This window comes from Meles meles, chromosome 8 (genome assembly GCF_922984935.1).
Source record: "Meles meles chromosome 8, mMelMel3.1 paternal haplotype, whole genome shotgun sequence".
Classification (NCBI taxonomy): domain Eukaryota; kingdom Metazoa; phylum Chordata; class Mammalia; order Carnivora; family Mustelidae; genus Meles; species Meles meles.
In genome coordinates this window covers 12,890,698-12,912,019 of record NC_060073.1, presented here as the reverse complement: position 1 = coordinate 12,912,019, position 21,322 = coordinate 12,890,698, and the positions used below count along the sequence as shown (strand labels likewise).

Below are 21,322 nucleotides of genomic sequence, written 5' to 3'. Positions count from 1 at the left end.
AAGAAAGATCTTGGTTGACTCCTGCGCCTCTCCACCTCAAATAGCTAGTCAATGCCGGGTCATCATAGCCTCTGACGTCGCTCCATTTCTTATCACAGGACTTCTTGAGACCTCGGATTGTGGCCATTTTTAATTTATTCATACATTCCTTGTTTGTCTCCTTCTCTGAGAAGGAAAAACCAGGAAAGCAAGGGCGCTGTCCTATTTTCCTTTTGACTCTCACAAGGTACTCAAAAAAATATTTGTTTCGTAAATAAATTAATTCATATTTGAAGATAATTTATGCAAAAGGTTTTACAAGCCAAGCCCACCCAATGTGTGGATTTTTTTCAGTTTACTTTTCTAGGTGTTTCTCTTGCATTTGTGTTACATAGCAGGGGTTTCTGTTAATTTATTCTTAAGGCCACAGGTTGGCTCTTCTCAGGCATGGTTAACACAAAGTTCAAGAAGAACATGAAGTTCAGTTGACTGTGTTTTGCACAAAATCTTTATGTATTCTAAAGCTAATGACATTAATTATTGACTAAATATTGTCTTTGCTTATCCAGTCTACAAATCACTTAAAATTGTTTTTGTGTCAATTACTCTGGTTTGTGAGTGCACTGAAGGTATGAACTGGGAATTATCCATCCTTTTATTCCCAGGGCCAGAGTCAGAGCCCAGTAAATAGAAGGTTTACCGTAGACATTTGTTGAGATGGCAAATACAAGTATCCTTCAGGGGAATTCAAGTATCCAGGTCCAGATGTACAACTCTCCTCTGTGAAGACTTATCAAGGCTCTCATAAAAGTTTGTGGTTCTCTATTTTCTTAATCAATTGTCTTTTGTGTCTTCAACTTAACCCTAATTCACTTCCTCAAGTAAACTCCCAACTTGTATAGAAGTCCATCTGTAGCTAAGTCAGCTTCCCCATTATTCACTGAGAATAGAGATATATCTTAGAATGGATATGGTCTCCTTTGGAACCTAAGAGCTGGAAGTGATGGAGGACCAGCCCACAAGGATGATGATCAAGTCAAATGACCTGGGTCTAAACCTGCTGATTCTTATTCTGTCCTACTAGATATTCTATTAGAAATTCTATTCTATCACATATGGCTGGATGAAACCAGAATAAAGAGAGAAAAATTACAGACCTGCCCGGTGGATGCTTACATAACAGAAGATTCTGGAACCATGTTAAGCATAATGGTATAATAGGCAAGATAGTTTATCTTCCTTAAAATAATAATAAAAAAATTTCTTCCTAAAGTGACAGTTACTGTAAAATGTTAAAGCAATAACAGAGCATTACATAAATTCCTCCATTTTATGAAACAGAACCCACTATTTTGGTTACATTGTGTTGTAGAACAAACAGGCCCAAAATGTAGGGACTTAAAAAGATCTCAGGGATTTTTAGTGTCACCTCTCACAGTTCCATGAGTTGACAGCACTCAGCCAGGCAGTTTTCACTGGGGGCTCTAGTGTTGACAGTCCGAGCTGACACTGGGTCAGCTGAATGTTCTCTCACTCCCATGGTGGAGACCGATGGGAGTGACCCAAAGACTGAAAGGCTGGAACAGTTAGAGCTCCTCAGGTGTCTCTTTCTGACTCTCTGTGGCCTTTCTAGGTCTCTCTAGCATGGTGGGTTCAGAGTAGTGGGACATTTTACAGGGAAATTCAGGGCTCCAGAGGTTCATGCCCTGAGAAGGTGCCAGGTGGAGGTTTTACTGGCTTTTCTAAGAGTCTTGGAAATCATCAGCACCTCTTGTGGGGACTCTATTAGCCAAAGCATCCCCACAGCCTTCCAAGTTCAAGGAAAGGGACACAGATTCCATCTCTTGATGAAGAAATGGCAAAGTTCTTCAAGAGCATGTGGGATGGAGATATTCTTGTGACTGTTTTTGGAAAATATGATCTGAACCAAACACAGTTAATATCCTGTTGACTCTCTTCCTGCATATGCCATTTTACGTAAATGGGTTCTCATGATAATGCTGTTGTAAAACCTTCTTTGTTCATATTAGACCAGTTGTTGCATTACAGAAAAATACAACTGGGGTTGGTAACATGACTTGTCCCACAGTGAGTTAGCTGCAGACTCCAAATCTTTTGATTACAAACCTAGGACTCTCTACCTCTCCCTGTGGACTAGTAAAAGCAAGGTTCATGTTGGAGCTGTGGGTGGAACTGGGTGGATTTTGAGATATTGGAGGAAGGAGGACTAGGAGGCTCAGAGAAAGCAAGTGATTTTAAATTTATAATGAAGACTCAAATGAAGCATAAAAGCTTAAGAGATACCAGAAAGAAAGGCGGGTGGCTGATTGCATATTTCTTCTTAAAGAGGTTGGGTTTTTATAAGTTTAGAGAAGAAAGTAAATCTTATTAAATTGGGAACACATAAACGTAGTTTGGTAGGGCAGGTAGATTGGGGTTGGGAGCCAGGGGACAGTCATGAAAAGAGGAAGGCTCCCCCTGCTCCTCACCAGTGTCTATGATATACTAAGAACTATGGTGGTTGCACGACACACATGCTCATTTAGCCACAAACAGCTTATGTAAATTAAATAATTTTCCTTGGATCATACAGGTGGATCACAACATCCTGAAAAGCCAAGACTTAGAACCAAATCTCCTTACACTACAGTGCAATTGTTAGAGGATCACATTAAATAACTAGTAATAGTTTGCTCCAGAGGTGAAGATGTTTTGAAAAAGGCCTTGGACAGAGAAAAAGAACATGCTCTTCTGGGGAGCTCTAGGGTATATATATATATATTTTTTTTTTTTTAAAGATTTTATTTATTTATTTGACAGACAGAGATCACAAGCAGGCAAAGAGGCAGACAGAGAGAGAGGAGGAAGCAGGCTCCCTGCCAAGCAGAGAACCCGATGCGGGGCTCGATCCCAGGATCCTGGGATCATGACCTGAGCTGAAGGCAGAGGCTTTAACCCACTGAGCCACCCAGGTGCCCCCTGCTTGACCACTTTTATCTGTTCCTTAAAATTGGCTATAGAGGAGTCTGTAGTAGAACAATTTACATTTGTTGAGAGGTAGAAAAGGGGTACTACCAGAAAAGGGATAGTCACGTATCTTTAAGGGGACTGTCAAGAAGTAAGGCATAATGCCCTAGGAACCCCAGAGCTGAAGTTTTCCTCAGTTGAGGTGGTCCATACCCACTGAATGCTCTCTATCATTACCATGCACATTCCAAGTATGGAATGACTGAGATATTTAGAAGGTGTGCCTGGGAACCATGAGGCCTCTACTGTGATATCATTGTGTATGTTGTGTGGCTGTCCTGTACCCTTACTTAAAGCTTTCTTAAAGCTTGATGCTTGGTGTATCTTGTGAATTTAATTGCCAAGATGAACCCAAGTCCACTGCAGCTGGTCGAGCAGGGAAGGCACCACAAGGTCTGAGATAGTGCATTTTAAACAATTCTTCTAGGCAATTCTGATGTATGCCCTCATTTAGAAACAACTGGCCAAAATTAACAAAACTAAACAAGTTGGAGAGGATGTGGAGAAAGGGGAACCCTTTTACACTGTTGGTGGGAATGCAAGTTAGTGCAGCCACTTTGGAGAACAGTGTGGAGATTCCTCAAGAAATTAAAAATAGAGCTTCCCTATGACCCTGCAATTGCACTGCTGGGTATTTACCCCAAAGATACAGATGTAGTGAAAAGAAGAGCCATCTGTACCCCAATGTTTATGGCAGCAATGGCCACGATCACCAAACTGTGGAAAGAACCAAGATGCCCTTCAACGGATGAATGGATAAGGAAGATGTGGTACATATACATGATGTATATACATACATGTATATACATGGAGTATTATGCCTCCATCAGAAATGATGAATACCCAACTTTTGTAGCAACATGGATGGGACTGGAAGAGATTATGCTGAGTGAAATAAGTCAAGCAGAGAGAGTCAAGTATCATATGGTCTCACTTATTTATGGAGCATAACAAAGAACACGGAGGACATGGGGAGATGGAGAGGAGAGGGAGTTGAGGGAAACTGGAAGGGGAGATGAACCATGAGAGACTATGGACTCTGAAAAACAACCAGACGGTTTTGAAGGGGCGGGGGGTGGGGGGTGGGAGGTTGAGGAACCAGGTGGTGGGTAATAGGGAGGGCACTTACTGCATGGAGCACTGGGTGTGGTGCAAAAACAATGAACACTGTTACGCTGAAAATAAACAAATAAAAAAAAATATGTGTTATGCTTGTGATTTACCAAAGTGGTTAGGGCCTTGTCTCCAAGACCAGAGAGACATGGAGAAGCCCCAAACCTTCAGAGGTAGGAATAGGAGGCAGACCTAAAGCTAAATCATCACACCTATGCTATGACCTCCAGGCAGAATCATCCATCTGGTTATGGGGATAAGAGGAAGTCAGATGTCCAACACATCAAAGGGAGGAACTGTTTCCTATTGATGAGCTTTCTTAGGGCACGTTTCATGTCCTTGTTCCTCAGGCTATAGATGAAGGGGTTCATCATGGGTGTCACCACAGTGAAGAGCACGGCACCAATCTTATCTCCATCATCGGGGTGAGTGGATGAGGGGAAGAAGTAAACCCCTACAATGGTCCCATAGAAGAGTAATACAACTGTCAGGTGAGAGCCGCAGGTGGAGAAGACTTTCCACTTTCCCTCCGTGGATGAGATTCTTAGGACAGCCCTGACAATGCAGATGTAGGAGAAGAGGATGAGGGCAAAGGGGATAGTGACAACTGATGCGCCCACGATAAACATTACGAGTTCATTGATCCTTGTGTCTGAGCAGGACAGTTTGAGCAGAGGAGCTAAGTCACAGAAGAAGTGTGGGAGAGTGTTGCTGTCACAGAAGAGCAAAGGGAGGAGCAAAAGGGTATCTGTTAGGGCAACAGTGTTACTCAGGGCCCATGGAATAACCGTGAGCAAAATGCAGAGCCTGGGTTGCATGATGGTCACATAGTTGAGAGGGTGGCAGATAGCCACGAAACGGTCATAGGCCATGACTCCCAATAGGAAATTGTCAATAACAACGAAGACGATAGAGAAGTACATCTGTGTGATGCAGCTCTTGTAGGAGATGGATTGAGTCTTGCTCTGAATATTCATCAGCATCTTGGGGACTGAGGTGGATATGGAGGAAATATCAGCAAAGGACAGATTGGCAAGGAAGAGATACATGGGGGTGTGAAGGTAAGAATCCAAGCTGATGGCCAGGATGATGAGCCCATTCCCAACCACAGTGACCAGGTACATACCCAGGAAAAGCACAAAGAGGGGCTTCTGCTGCTCAGCCCGGTTGGAGAGTCCCAGAAGGAGGAACCCAGAGATGGTGGTCTGATTTCCTTGATGCATATCTCTGCTGATATGGAGAAAGGAACACAAGGTCTTCACGCCCCCAAAGAAAAGCCAGTATGGTACCATTTGGCTAGAGCCATTACAAGGAGGTAGAGAAAAATTACCCAATATGTCAGCAGGGCAGAGACTCAGGAAACGCCCTAGGAGTGAAAGACAGAGCCGCTATGATAGACACTTGTTAATGAACATGCTTTAAACTTGGATATCACTCTGAAAGTGATGTTTATAGTTGGTTCCAATGGAGTAAGTTTAGGCGACTTATAAGAACTTAAAAGATTTGGGTTTGTGTCCCACTTTTAAAGGTGGTGGGGGCTCATTGGATTAGCCACCTGTAGCAGGGGTGGGGACAATTCTGTACCCTCACCATGACATGACATGGATGCTGTTAGGCTCAGGTGACCTTGTTGGGATTCCAACAACAACAAAAAAAGTAGCCTGTAGGGGTAGAGGAGGCTATAGCAGGGAGGGCATGCATGGCTCTCTCACAAAAAATGGATCATTGAAATATCAGGGAGAAAATTCATCATCCTGGAGCAGCAGTCCCAGAAATGAGGCCTTTGGAGAACCCCAAATAGTTTTGTGACAGGGCATGGCTGTCACACAGAACTCACCTGCTGCCAGGATTCCATGGCACCAGACTTGAAGACTTTTATCCCTGTACCCACTCCCATTCTTCCTTCCCACTGCACATCCCTGGGCTACCTGAACTCAGAGGGGAGGACAGTTGTTTTGAAGCATGTGATATTTAGGTTTTAAATTGGGCCAAGTTTTTGAATACCCGGAAGTGAGTCTTCCGTACCAAAGCAGAAGATATTTTTAAAACTAAAAGTGACCAGGAATCTAGAGCGACCTCCCAAGGGTAGCACAGAGTCAGGGAAGGAAGACTGGGCCAAGTCTGGTTTTCCCTGTGGCTAACTGGAAAGAACAGTGGCCAGAGAGCCGAGGTATTGAGTTCCTTCCGGTTTTTCTGTTCTCCTTGTATGGCCTCCTCTCACTTTTTCTCTCTTTTCAGTCACCGAAAGGTTAGGGATAGCCATAGACCAAATAACTTTTCTTTCCATGAAGAGGCCAAAACCCAGGAATCCTCCTTCTCTGGTATTCTGGAAAACTGAGGGGCAGTAAAGACCAAGCAATAGACCTGAGCAGGTCTCCTTGCTCCTGAGAAGCTGGGCTTACAAATCTAAGAGGGGGAACCTACCTACAGTAGGTAGAGACTCCCACTCAAAGCTATGTTGTGATAAGGAACCGGCAGGCATCTATATTTAAACCCCAGGACAAAACACAGAGCTGCCTGAGAGGGTCCTGTGATCACTGAGCCCTGGGTTGGTTTGGGCTTGACTAGGACTGGTTTTCAGTGACAGTTTCTAATTTCACCTTCCTGTGCTACCTCTCCCGCCCACCAGGAGTCCCACACTAATTGTTTTGAGTTCCTGAGGCAATAGTCTAGCTGGTTAAGGGCCGCAGAAATGTCTAAAAGGGCTCACCTCTGAAGGATGGCAAGATCTCAGGAAGTTTCTGGAATCTAGACCCAGCAGCTTTTAACAGAGTGTTGACAGGGTAGCAGGGAGGAGCCTGAGAGCAGCCCTTATGTATTTTTCAGAACCAGACTCTTTTCCCAAGTACCAGTCATGGTTCTGGGCTCTCATGGGGCACTGAGCTCTTTCGATGTCATTTGGGATCATATCCCTGAAGTCTTTTCCTCAAATAGACCGTTGTTTTCACATTCCAGCCTCAGTGAGGTAAACGGGGGAATAGACGGGCCCCTCTGCTTTTTTTGTTTCTTTGTTTTCGGGTACCTTTTCCCACTTGTGCTTTTCTCAGTAACTTAGTTTTTGCTGCTCTTCATAATAAGTGAAGTCTTTGCTGTGTGTCTTAGGTTTTCATGAGATGGTAAATATTTTGAGTTCCTTCTGTTTCCTCTCCAGTGCTAGTCGAGGGGGAGCACTTAGTGAATACTTCAAGAACTGAGTGAAATTCCTGCACTAGGTTTTGTGATTCCAAAGAGATGCCATCTGCAGCAGAAGGGGAGAGCCTACAGCCTCTGTACTCCTTGAATGGATGTCCGTGTTGGAAGGGAATCTCAGGACCCAGGGATTCAGCATTCAAGGATCTTAGCTGTAAATGAACGAAATAAACTGTTTTTTTTTTTTTAATTTATATTTATTTATTTTTTTATTTTAAAGATTATTTATGTATTTATTTATTTATCAGACAGAGATCACAAGTAGGCAGAGTCAGGCAGAGAGAGAGGAAGGGAAGCAGGCTCCCTGCTGAACAGAGAGTCCGATGTGGGGCTCGATCCCAGGACCCTGGGATCATGACCTGAACCGAAGGCAGAGGCTTTAACCCCCTGAGCCACCCAGGTGCCCCTAAACTCTGGGTTTTAATATTGAAAGGACACATACTGAGGACGTGATTTGGAGGTGGTTCACAGATATACTGGGAAGGCAGGAAGAAGAGGCCCTGAAATGGCAGGAGGAAGGGATGCTACATTATAGATATAAATATAGATATAGATACATAGATATATCTATTTTTTATAGCCAGAGACCCAACCTCAATAGATACATGCCTTCTAATGCTTATATGGGTCTCATAATATAGTGCAGGTATTTCTTTTTTCTTTTTCTTTTCTTTTTTTTTTTTTTAAACAACGTACACCTGGGGTACTCTCTGTTGGCTGTTATTTTTTTTTTTTTAAGATTTTATTTATTTATTTGAGAGATAGCGATCACAAGTAGGGAGAGAGGCAGGCAGAGAGAGAGGAGGAAGGAGGCTCCCTGCCAAGCAGAGAGCCCCATGCGGGGCTCGATCCCAAGACCCTAGGATCATGACCTGAGGGAAAGGCAGAGGCTTTAACCCACTGAGCCACCCAGGCGCCCCTCTCTTTTTCTTTTTTTATATCACAAGTAGTCAGAGAGGCAGAGAGAGAGAGAGGAGGAAGCAGTCTCCCCGCTGAGCAGAGAGCCTGATGCAGGCTTCAATCCCAGGACCGAGACCGTGACCTGAGCCGAAGGCAAAGGCTTTAACCCACTGAGCCACCCAGGTACCCCAGTGAAGGTATTTCTTACCCAAACCAGGAACACGCAGCTCTCCTCAATAGGAAACAATTTAACTGATAAACTAAATGTATAGTTATTCACGGCCAATATTTAAAATAGCTGCACAATGGAGAAGAAAGAGAAGGCAAGGCATTCTATTATCTATCTATCTGGTCATAGATAGGCAGGAAATGTGGGTGGAATCATAATCCTTGTTTCTGCACCTTGTCCATGAGGCATATTTACGAATTTCTTCTTCTACTACTGCTTGATGCTCTGAATGTTTGCGTTCCCCTCAGATTCGTATGTTCAGACCTGACCCCCAAGATGGTGGTATTAGGAGGTGAGGGGGTCTTTGGGAGGTGATTAGGTCATGAGGGAGCCCTCATGAATGAGATTAGTGCTCTCAGAACAGAAACCGTAGAGAGCAGCCCCCTCTTCCCTTCTGCCATGCGAGGACACAGGGAGAAGACAGCCATCGATGAGTTAAGAAGTGGGCTCTCCCCAGACAATGAATCTGCCTACACCTTCATCTTGGTGGGACGTCCAGCCTCTAGAAGTGTGAGAACTAAAGCTCTGTTGTCTATAAGCCTCCCAGTTTATGAAATTTTGTTAAAGCAGCCTGAAATGACTAAGAGAACTACTAGCTCAGCATGTGTTTTCTAGAAAGCAGATCCAGGAGCAAGAATTTTCTCTTTCTCTGAGGGGTATGGATATTTAGTTGTCCTGAGCTTTCAGGCTCTGGTTGTCATGATTGCTCCTCTAGAGTTCAGAATTACCCCTGTTCAAGGTTTGGGGAAATGGAAGCCCCTTTCCTCTACCATGCTGTGGAGGTAGAACTTGAGGGTTAGCCCTATTGAAAAAGAAGGACTTGGGAAAATCTCCTAAGCTTCTGACCACATTTTATCTGTTCAGAGTTTATTAATAAAACATCACTTGGGCTTGACTCCATATCCTGTTCCTGTTCTGGCCTAAGTATTATGGGGAAGTCATGAGGGCTAACACTCAGGTTCTACCGTCCACAGTTCACAGTTGACTTGCAGATACAAGAGGTGAACAAGAAGCAAGAGGTTAAAGTTACCAATGGCGGTTGGAGACAAGTACAGTGGTTGCTGTCGGATATCAAGCATGCTAAGGAAAATGCTGCAGGTATTCAAGGGAGAGAGAGTTACCTATAAACTGGGGTATTAAGTAAATATTTCATGGCAGTATAAACTAGAGGCATTCTTTTAACATGGGTAGGATTACATAGGTGGGGAGACATGGAAAGAGGGATTCTGAAGCAGGAGGAGGGTATGAGCAGAGGCTCATACCTGAGCAGTGGTGGGACCATGCATAGCATGCTCTGGGTTCAGTAAAGAAACCAGTGTTGCTAAGATGGAATTTCCTAAAAAGAAATAAGAGATAAAGTTGAAAAGTTGTACCTTGGGAAATGTGCTGCTTTTGCATTTACCATTTCCTTACCTGTCATTTCTCGTCACTCATAAATTATATGGTGTAGAGTTGTTCTATGAACACAGTCATGGAATCTAGAGCTGGAGGACTCCACAAAGGTCAACTAAAACATCACTCATTGTACAAATGAGTAAATCGAGGGGTGGGTGACTTGTTGGCATCAGTGGATTAGCTTTGGTTCAGAACCAAAAGTAGTGTCACATGAAGTGGTTTCCAGTCCAGTTATGCTCTTGGAGGCTGATGTAGTAGAAACATCAGGGACTTTGAAGTGAGACAGACCTGGCTTGGAAGTCCAGCTCTGCCACCCAGTGGATATATGACCTTGGGCATGTCACTTAAGCTGTAAGAGCCCCTATTTGCATACCAAAAAACTGACAATCATCCTTAGAACACATTTAACAGCTCAACAGACATCCGGTCCTTCTCTTTTGTTTATTCGGGACATGTCAGCCACCTTGGAAATATAATTTAAGAACTCCACACTCCCAGCCTCTCTTAGCTGGTTTGAGATAAACACTGATTAAATCACCAAAGACTCAGATAACAAAATGTCTTCAGAAAGGCAAGGTTGAGATACGTGTGTGTTAGCCTCTGGTTGGTGGGGCATGAGGGTGCTGAAGAATTGGAATATGGGGTGAGAGAATCCTTCTAATGATAAGTGCCCTTTCATGTGTCCAGCATAGGAGACCCAGAAATGAGATTACAGAGAAGACATTAGAATCAAACTCATAATGGATAAAGAAATTGAATTAACAACACTTATACAATTAAATATGATTCAGGTATTAAAAAGAACAAATTACTAAAATACATGATCACCTGTGTGAATCTCAAAACCATTATGTTAAGTGACAGAAGCCAGACACAAAAGAAAATGTAGTATGTGAGTTCCATTCATATGAAATTCCGGTATGGGAACAGCTAATCTATGGGAATAGAAGTCAGAGCAGTGGTTGATTGGGCAGGGAGGGGAGTTGATTGGAAAGGGGAACAAGAGAAATTTCTGGGGTGATGAAAATATTTTATTATTGAATACAATTGCCCAAAGACATCAAATTGAACCATTTGAAATCTATGTATTTTCTTGTATGTTACTTACATTTTGATTAAAATATATAAAAACAAAGTAAACTCACCACATTTTCCTTTTTGCTTCAAGTGTTATTTGAATTATGATCCATCAGAGTTAATGGAAAAATCGTTTCTTGCCTTGTCTTTTCTTCCAGATAAGCATACGGTGAGATGTTAAATCTTTGCTGGGATTCTGGAAGCAGTAGCTGGGAGGCAGAGTGAAGCCAAGGATGCTTCTACATATGGTAGCATCTAGAGGGAAGCCGTCATCCTCCACGATGATCTGATAGTCCACAGAAGACAAGAGTCGAGAGACCAGATATGTGTCAGTTTCTCAGAAATAAGAAGACCCAGGATAGAACAAGCCAGTGAGCACTTATGTATAGCCACAGAGATTTTCTGGAGGTTTATGTCCTCATCTGTGCAGATGGGAGGGAGTCTTAGACGTTTTGGAACCAGAGTTTCTAAAAGCTCCTTGCTAATGGGAAAAAATATAAGCCCCTCTTTGAGAATACACACAATAAATGACCAAAACTTACATTGAGGAAAACAAGGGCATATGGTACACAATGGTCTTCTTGCATATTATTCTCCTCTAGAATACTCCTCTGGAATTTCTATATTCTAGAAAAAAAAAAGATTGACTTATAATTGTGTGTTTCTGTTCTGTTAGATTCCTTGAAAGCAGGTATCTTGTGTTTTGTATATGAATTTAAGCATATAGCCCAGCGTCAGGTACAAAATATGGTCCCTTCCTCATCCCCAAGTCACCATCCCTCTACTCTCTCTTTATCCCAAATCCCTGCCCCCCTCACCACCTTCCTCCTTATTTCCATAGCATTTGCCTATTTTGTCTCTTTCTCCCTCATGAACATTAGATCCATGGAGTCAGAGAATTTGGCAAATAACGGATTCTAAATATTTGCTTAAAAATGAGTAAATGAATGTTCATGATAAATACTTATTGAAGGAATTGTTGTATGATGACATCGAGGTGCCTTTCTAAAATAGTTTCATGAAGATCACCAAGTATGTGTTTTGTGGTCTCTGGGGATGGTAACACAACATTTGTACACCTTCTCTGTTGAGGGGCTTCTTTTTCCCAGTGCTATAAGCACTGTGTCTTTTCCTTCTTATGAGAGCTGGATTGAAAACCAAAAGAAGCAACTAGAACAAGTCTCATATTGGAGTTGTGGGCAAAGAGAGGCTCAAGCAATAATCACCATCACATTTCAAGATTCTAAATATTTTCACTAGCATTCAAAATTTTATAATGTGGTTTTCAAAGTAACTACTGGGAGATGAAGAAACAGAAAGAGAGAGGAGAGAAAGAGACAGGAAAGGCAATATGGACATCATTATGAAAATGTCTGTTGCAATGCTTGACAGTGTGATACAGCAGGTTATTTCTGACCCATCCAATATCCACAAAGCAAACTACCTGCCCAGGATGTGTTGTTGCATTATCTCTCTCTTTCCATCCTCTTATTGCCATCTCTCTATCTACATTCATTAGTTGTAACTGGACAATACAGATATGCACAAACACATACTCCTTATATGGTTTCCTTGGTCTTCAACATGTGGGAAGGAGAAATTGGAATTCCTGTGAATTTTGGGGAATGAACAAAATTAAGCCATGTAAGGAGTATTCTCACTATTCTTTATTTTCTTTATTCTTACTGTAGGCATCTAAAATTTAATAATTATAAATATTAGATATATTAATATCTACCAAGTTCTGTAGGCTTCAACAAATACCTAAACACTGGAAAATGCCTGTGCACATTACTGGGTGGTTTCTGAATAAAGAAACATTCGGAATTCCTATTAACACTAACAGCACTGTGCAGAATCACATGTCAAAACCACCAATCTAAAGATTTATTTGCTTCCAAAATGTGATATTTCTTGGACCATCACTCATAGGATTTGTATAAGTTTCCTAGGCATATACACTTATGAATATTTATTTTATTTGCAAGGATGACTCACTGTTAGCAGCAGACAGGGCCATGAACTCACACATGGAAAGAGCCACCATCAAGACTGACTGATCTGGTCATGACTGTTTCTTGCCTGGTGCTTCCTGTCCTCATTCCTGAAATGTAAACTAAACCTCTGACTCTGCATGCCATATTTACTGCTCTTGCTTTCCACTTGACCTGAGTGGATTCCTCTGAACCAGTAGCCTCTCTGTGTTGCTTATCATGCTTTAGTTCTTGGAGGAGAGTTATGATACCTTTTTCCAATTTTCCTAATTTCTAATCTATCTTTTCTCAGAATTGGGGTTTAAAAATAAATAATTGCTTTTGAGAAATGCTGGGAAGGAATTCCTACATGGAAACACAACTCTCACCACTGTGGCTAACCTTTATAAATATATAAATATAAATAAATACATTGTTAAACCCATGACCATTTCCAGGATAATGAACACTTTGTAAGCCTCCTCGTTATCCCCACGCAAAATCAGTGTAAAAAGTTAAAAGCATCAGGGCACCTGGGTGGCTCAGTCCATTAAGTGACTGACTTCAACTCAGGCCATGATCTTGGGGTCCTGGGATCCAGCCCCACACTGGGCTCAGTACTCAGTCTACTTCTCCTCCCTTCACCCCTCTCCCTGGTTGTGCTCTGTCTCTCCAATAAATAAATAAAATCTTAAAAAAGTTGAAAGCAACAAAAGCAGTAGCTTTGAAGAGAAGAAGCAATGAAAAAATAAAGTGCATACCTAGGAAAAATGTGAAAGTTGGAGGATTGTGTTGTGATGGGAATTTACAGGCCAAATAAATTTATATGAGACTCAGATTCCTTTCAGAAATTATCATTTTTCTGCTTATGAAATGAGCCTCATTTTACAAAACATGGAAAAATGAATAGATTAATAAAGAAGAAACAATTATCCATAGTTCTCCAGATCGCGGATGAGAACCATGAACTTTCTGGTGTACTACTATCCATTATTCTACACATGTATTTTTACAACATTGGGATCCTGCTGTAAGTGGAGGTTTATACCTAGCTCTTATCACTTACTGTTAAAATGATAAATGTAGCCCCTTATTATTAATATTAATTTAAATACAATTTTAAGTACAATTGTATTCATGTGTCCAATATTGGAAGTGAGATTTTAATACCTTTTCATTTTATAAATACAAGGAGCAGCCTTATAGTTCCAGTTTCGTTAGAGTTAATTTTTTGAAGTTATGATTTTTAGAACAAGAATTACTGAATCAATGAAAAGAAACGCTTTTAGGCTTTTGGTGTACTTAGCCTTTTGGCATTTTGAAAGGTTATAGCGGGTCCTTGATCAGTTTTATATCCACTGGCGACACGCTGACTCTTTTGAGGTTGCTAACTAAAGTCAGCTTCATGGTCAGACCCTTGCCAGTCAGGTTATGTCCTTCCCGAGCTGTTCTGGAACAGGTAATTTCTGGTTAAGCCCTGTCCTCGTAGCCCTTTTCACCACACTGTTCCTCAGGGTGTAAGTGAGAAGGTTGGGCAGCGTGATGTCAGCTGTGCAAAGCACAGAGGTTCTACAGAGCACTGGCCTGTGGTCCGGGCACAGGTGCAGGAGGATGGAATCACCACCTGCCAGCGGGACCTGCTACGGTGGCAGGACCAGTGGCGCCACCTGCTGAGCGGGTCTGCGAACAGCAGCCATTAAGAAGGCACGGGGAGAGCAGAGGTAGGAGAGCAAAGCTGCCTGTGAGCCCACAGTCTGGATGGTTTATACAGATGCCGTTTCCATTCCTCAGCATGGCTGGCGCACTGTGCGTGCTCAATCAGTGCCAAGTCCTGACCGCTTCCTGGCACAGCGGAGTGAAAGGCAATGAAGGCAACCCGCTGGGAGGTTTGGAAGGAAGGAAATGGATGCATTGAATAAGCTCCCGTTTGCCATGCACTCGTGTCTAAGTCAACAATAACATGCATTGCTCTTAGATCTACGCCTCTATGAAGGGATCTTAGTGTCATTGCCCCGCCAGGAGGCAGGGCCTCTGAAGGTAGGAGGCTGAAGGAGCAATTGCCATGACTGGGCTGTGAACCTTGAAAGCAGGGCCAGCAGACTGGAACGCTCGCCTTGCCCACTTTGTCTGAATTTTCCAATCTTACTCAAAGCGCTTCAAGAAAATGAGTGCTGACTGGGGACACAGGGACAAACACGGCAAAAGAACTGCCAGCTGTAAAGTGTGGGAAAATAAGTATTGTAATTCCTTGTTTGTTGTTTGGAGTTCATGGTCATGGCAACTGAAAGACACCCACCCCAGGCCCCTTAAGCCTCAGCTGGCCTCAGAGGCTGCTTTACCGAGGACCGCATCCCTCAGGGCACCTTTGACATCCTTGTTCCTAAGGGTGTAAATCAGCGGGTTGAGTAGTGGGGTGACAAAGGTGTAGACCAGGGCGATGTGGCGGTCCTCGTCCTCGGAGGTGCTGGAGCGGGGGCGCAGGTAGACCAGGCTGCAGCAGCCGTACTGCAGCAGGACCACGGTGAGGTGCGAGGAGCAGGTGGAGAAGGCCCGGCGGCGGCCCTCGGCGGAGCGGATGCGCAGGATGGCGGAGGCGATGAACACGTAGGAGACACAGATAAGCAGGAAAGGGACGGTCAGCACCAGGATGCCCACCACATAGAGGACGGCTTGGTGCACGCGGATGTCAGCGCAGGCCAGACGCAGGACCGGGGGCACGTCGCAGAGGAAGTGGTTGATTTCCCGGCGGTGTCCGCAGAAGGGCAGCGTGAAGATTAAGGCTGTGAGCTGCAGGGAGAGGAGGAGGGCCAGGCCCACCGCGCACGCCACCATCTGGGCGCACAGCCTCTGGGTCATGATGAGGGTGTAGTGCAGTGGGTGGCAGATGGCCACATAGCGATCGTATGCCATGATCGCCAAGAGAAAACAGTCAGTGCTGCCAAGGGTGACGAAAAAGAACATTTGCGCCCCACAGCCAGCCAGTGGAATGGGCTTCCGGGTCCCCCAAATGTTGGAAAGCATCAGAGGCACCACCACCGACGTGTAGCAGATTTCTAGGAAAGACAGGTTGCACAAGAAGAAGTACATCGGGGTGCGGAGTGAGCTGTGTGTGCACACCACCCAGATGATGGCTGTGTTGCCGCAGAGGATCAGCAAGTAGAGGAGGAGGAAGAGGAAGAAGAGGAGGACCTGGAATTCAGGGACGGTGGTGAACACGCGGAACACGAACTCAGTGGGGCCGGACTGGTTGAGGACGGGGTTCCTAGCAAACATTGTCACCCGCAAAGGACGAGCAGAAAGTGCGAATCTTCCTTTGCCTTTATTGTGGGAAGAAAAGCAAACATATTAAATTCCATCTTTGATTTAGCATTTAGTCTCCACTTTCTGATATCAGTGCTTGGGGTGAATTCACACACTAGAGGCTATGGCATATTTTTCCATGGAAATCTTCACAAATGGGATAGATACTCATCTGTAGAAGGTTCTGGTGCCCAAGACATGCTGATATTCTTGGTGAAGTGTCTTTTTTAACTCTGGTATTTTACATCCAATGGACAGGGCTAATTCTTTGCTTCCATTTAATCGAAGAGTTGTATAGCTGTAGATATTTTCAAAGTTAGACGAATGGATGTCTTGTTCACTTTTTGGGTAAGCATTCTTATTGAACTGTAATATACAGAGAAGTTCACAAATCCTGAGGCTACCACGTGATTTTTTTTTTTTTACACAGTAAATACACTGGTATAACCATGATCAAGATGAACAAATTGAAAAATTCCAGTAACCCTACTAGCATCTCTCCCATTTCCTGTCTTTCTACCTCATAAAGGCAAAACTACTCTTTTGACTCTGTCATGGCGGATTAATTTATGTTTCAATTCGTATGTGTAACTGGCTTCAACACTGTGTCTGCAAAGTTTATTCTTGCTGTTTGATGTACCAAGGCTTTATTCTTTCTGTTGTTTTGTAGTATTCCAGTTTATGGTTGAGCTATAATTTATTCATGAGTTCATTTATCATCCAGTTATTTTGGGTCATATAAAATTGGGCAAGCACCTTTTATTCCAATCCTCCTGATATATACTTTTTATATATTTCCTTTCCTTTGCATATTTTTTCCTAAATTTGCAGTCATCGACCTATACTTTTGGATTTGGACAGATTCACATAGAAAGGGACTGTATGGAGCAAGGAAAAATTAAGGTGGAGCTGCCCAAGACAAGAAAAGACAATAAGGGGACAAAAAATGCAATAACAAAATTGAAATAAATACTAGAACACGCAAGTGAATAAGAAAAGAGCTTTAAAAGCATCTGGGAGGGGAAAAGCATCTATAAATTAAGCTCCTTCGGCTTACTACAACTTTTCAATATAAAACTCAAGAGATGATAAAGTAATGTGTACAGTTTTAGGAAAAACAAATTGGTGTGAAAGAATTTTGTACCCAGGTTTTAGTGATTTATGTTCAAAAGCAACAGACAGACTTTCTCAGACTTACAAGGTTTTAGGAAGTATGTCATTCTAAATATAGTGAAAACAATTCCTCAACAAAGAATCCTGGTTACTGGGCAATTAATCAGCATACATAATTCAGGATTGGGGAAGTCATAATGTAAAAACTTGATTTGAAAATTCAAAGAGTAAAATACCTATTTAACACTAAAGTATTAATGCAAATATTGTTAAAAGCCAAAAAAATTCTTGATAACTTACATAATACAAAATGCAAGAAGTAAAATAATCCTGCACATTTAAAACCACGAATTATATTATCAGGAAATTGATAGGGAAGGATGGGAGAAATAATTTAATCATGAAATAATTCCCTCAACCTGTATCAGGAAGGACTCAAGAGCTATTTCCTTTAGCTATGACTAATCAGAGAAATACCTATTCAAACATATATTTCTGAGTGACGATCACTAGTAGAATAACACTCCGGATCTCCATTCCAAATCCTCTGGTTTAAAAAGTAGATCTCATATGGAGAACAAAAGGCTCAAACGAAGGAAACTGTGAACAAGCATATAAGATAAAATAGCTTAAATAAGAAAAGTAAATATTTAATTTCTGAAAACAGGTTTAAATGAAGTTTAGGTCCTATTAAAGACAGAGTCTCATATTTACATAATAAATCGACCAAGAGCATGTACAGTGACACAGGAAAGCTAGCATTACTTTAGTGTTGCACTGTGTGTTTTGTGATCTAGCCAATGCAAGGAGATGGAAGTTAGATAGGAGTTAGATTTGACTACAATAAAAAAAAAATTTGACTACAATTGTGTGAAAACACAATAGAACCGATTGAAAAACTTGGATCAATAAGATATTCATGGGAGTGGCTAGTTCCAAATGACATGTAGCAGAGGGTCTCTGAACTAATAATCTTCAGTGAACTGCTGTGTCAGATTAACCAAGCTCCTCTTTCCCTCTGTTCAGTGTACTAAATGATGCCCATGATGAACTGAACATAAGGGACTGGTAGCTCTTGTACCATGTCTGAGCATCCCTACACCTACGTGTTGAGCTGTATGTCTACATATTGGTGTGGTTTCTCTCAAATGAACTTACATTATTTGTATCATGTAATTATGTAATTTTATTAAGTATTACAAAAATCTAATAAGTTTTATAGAAATATAAGTGATGAAAATTAACAATTAATGCTTGATAATTGCAAGTTGCTAAAAATTTTTGTGGAAAAACATGTGAGCTGGACCACAAAGGAAGATGGGGAGGGAAATTTGGAATAATTTAATACTCGTATTTGGTGTGGGTCTAAATGTTCACTCTGTTGTTACAAAAGCTAAAGCTGGCATTAATACGTGATATTTGAGGAGAAAGTCTTTGATTTCAGGTGATACAAACTCAAAGCCTTTGGCTTTATATCAAAAGGTTGATGAATAAATGCTCACTGGGAGATTTTAAGTTAAGGTAAAATGATTAAGGTAAGTTTGTAGTTCACGGTTTGGATGTTAGGGCTCTCTGTTTCTATCAATGTTGGTTACAAAGTACTCTTCCCTCAAAAAACCACCAAAATGAATGGGTGGATAATAAATAATACAGCAGTGAATATACCTAAGAAGTAACAAACAGGAAGTTCTTGAAGAAAATTTCGAAGGTTGGCACCAATATGCCTGGATGGAAAAAGCCAACATTTCAGTGTTAATTTGCTCGGAAGTATGATGCGATTTCTGTGTAATTCCCATCAAAATCCCTGGAGGAATAAACAAGAGAACATTAACAAAATAAAGAGTGCTGCAATAGAACAAAATTTACATTATGAGTCATTAAAATATATCACCAATGATTCTATGTTATGAAATATATCCTATGTTCTATCATAAATAAAAATGGTATTCATAGGACAGTAGAACTGCAGCATACTGGAACACAAGGAACCATTAATAGTAGCCAAGTAACACTCAATGGGTCCAGCATTAATTTATGCACTTTACATTTTTGAAACATTTAATTTAATATTTTTGTGTGTGTTCCAAAATTCATTGTTTATGCACCACACCCAGTGCTACATGCAATATGTGCCCTCGTTAATACCCACCACCAGGCTCACCCAACTCCCTACTCTCCTCCCCTCCCAAACCCTCAGTTGCCCTTGACATTTCTTAATTCATTTCATAATGGGCCTCTAAAAAAGGACTCATATCTGATTTATGGATGAGAAAATTGAGGCACAGAGTGGGTAAGTAACTTAACCAAAGTCACACAGCTAGTAGCTGTTGGAATAAGAATTTGAACATGATCTGGCTCCAGAGTCTCTCGTCTTAATCACTGTTACACTGCCTCTGTCTATTATGTGCATCAGTTTTATCATCTGTAAAATGGATCTGAAAATACACATACTTCCTTCTCAGGTTGTTGTGAGACTCAGATGAATTATTTTATAAAAGTACTTAGAACAGTCCAGGCACAGAGTACACATTCAATGTATATTCACTGTTGTTATTCAAATCAATTAGAGAGGATCAATTTCCTAATATGGACTTATGGCAATGGGCAAATCATTTAAAAAATGAACTTCCTAATGCATTACACATCAAAATTTATTTCTGACGGACTTGAGGGTCAAATATTTTAAAAACAGGAAGAAAACTACAAATGATTTACAAACAAATGAGCAGAATCCATAAAAATATTATGGATATTTTGACAGAATAAAAATGTAAAAGATCCATGGGTCAAAAATACAATAAGCAAACTGAATAGGAGATGAAATTTTATATAATCCGCCAAAAATAAACTCCTCCTAAGAAAAACAAATAGAGGATCTGAACAGGCAATTCAAAAAAGAAATATGCTAATAATGAAAAACATGCAAATTCAGCTTAATTAGTACTCAAATAAGTATACAATGAAACAAAATCAGATAGTATTTTCTACTTACAAATTGACAGTGGTGGAAAAAAAGATAATCTCTGCTGTTGTTAAAGTTGTAAGGAGAGACACATCCCCAAATATTGCTAGTGGACGTCTAAGGTCCTGGAAGAGTTGGTGACGTGCAATCTGGCAATATGTAAGAAAAGACGTAATAGATGCATGCACTTTGCTTCAGCAATATAATTTCAAGGAATTTATTCTTATAAACTAGCCACAAGTCCATGCATAAAATTATGACAGTTTTCTGTATCATGGTGAAAAACTGTATCAACCAAAATATCAGTAATAAGAAAATGCTTAAATTAATTGTGGCATATCCATGTGATGGGACAAGCAATCATTTGAAAATGATGTTGCAGAAAGATAATAAGATCAGGAAGGCTTATGAAAAAGCAGATAGAAAAAAAGCATTACATCATGATTCCATTAAAAAATAATGATATCTGTTCATAAAAATATAAAAGAACATTTTTGAAAGTATTAATAGCAAATATTGCAGAGTGAATCTTTTTATGACTTATGCTTTTCTGTATTTACAAATTTTACACTGAACACATGCAATTTGGCAATCATATATTAAATTAACATATTTCCTTTATTCATTGGTGTTTCAACGTGGTGTTGGGAAAGAAAGCTGGTGGTGTCAATCACATGGAGTTCTGTAGTCAATTAGATCTGGTTTTGAAATCCAGTCCCCTTGTTTGGTAATTTAATTTTATGTTAATTATGTAAGTGTTGGTTCTCTAATGCGTGCTTGGGGATGTGACTATGGAGGCTTACATGGAATTTATGAAGATTAAGTGTTTCAAATATATAATGTGTTTGGGACACAACAAGTGTCCAATGACTGTAACTGCCCTTCCCTCTCTTTTCCCACAATGGTCAGTTTCCCTTGGATATTTACCCTTTGGTTCTTATCTCTTCTGGAGCTGATAGTGAGGTTCCTCTAGAGCTGAGTCCTTTCAGGCCTTGCAGTTGCTGTGCTAAACCTTGAATAACAAGAAGAGTAACAGAGGAAATAGGGAAAAATAAAACAAAATGA

At 41.3% G+C, this 21,322-nt stretch overlaps 2 protein-coding genes across 2 annotated transcripts; both read right to left on the bottom strand.

Annotated features, from left to right (window-relative positions):
* Positions 1-4,367: 4,367 nt before the first annotated feature.
* On the bottom strand, positions 4,368-5,375 carry LOC123948575 (olfactory receptor 1S1-like). Its single transcript, XM_046015783.1, has one exon. The coding sequence runs from the start codon at positions 5,340-5,342 to the stop codon at positions 4,368-4,370; it is 975 nt and encodes a 324-aa protein (XP_045871739.1). The 5' UTR covers positions 5,343-5,375.
* A 9,820-nt stretch (positions 5,376-15,195) lies between these two features.
* On the bottom strand, positions 15,196-16,155 carry LOC123948574 (olfactory receptor 10Q1). Its single transcript, XM_046015782.1, has one exon. It carries the CDS (start codon positions 16,153-16,155, stop codon positions 15,196-15,198), a length of 960 nt encoding a protein of 319 aa, XP_045871738.1.
* Between the last annotated feature and the right edge of the window lie 5,167 nt (positions 16,156-21,322).

Bases quoted from the DNA above. Each gene is read 5' to 3' on its own strand.
- LOC123948575 (XM_046015783.1), bottom strand. From the start codon at position 5,342: ATGCATCAAGGAAATCAGACCACCATCTCTGGGTTCCTCCTTCTGGGA.
- LOC123948574 (XM_046015782.1), bottom strand. From the start codon at position 16,155: ATGTTTGCTAGGAACCCCGTCCTCAACCAGTCCGGCCCCACTGAGTTC.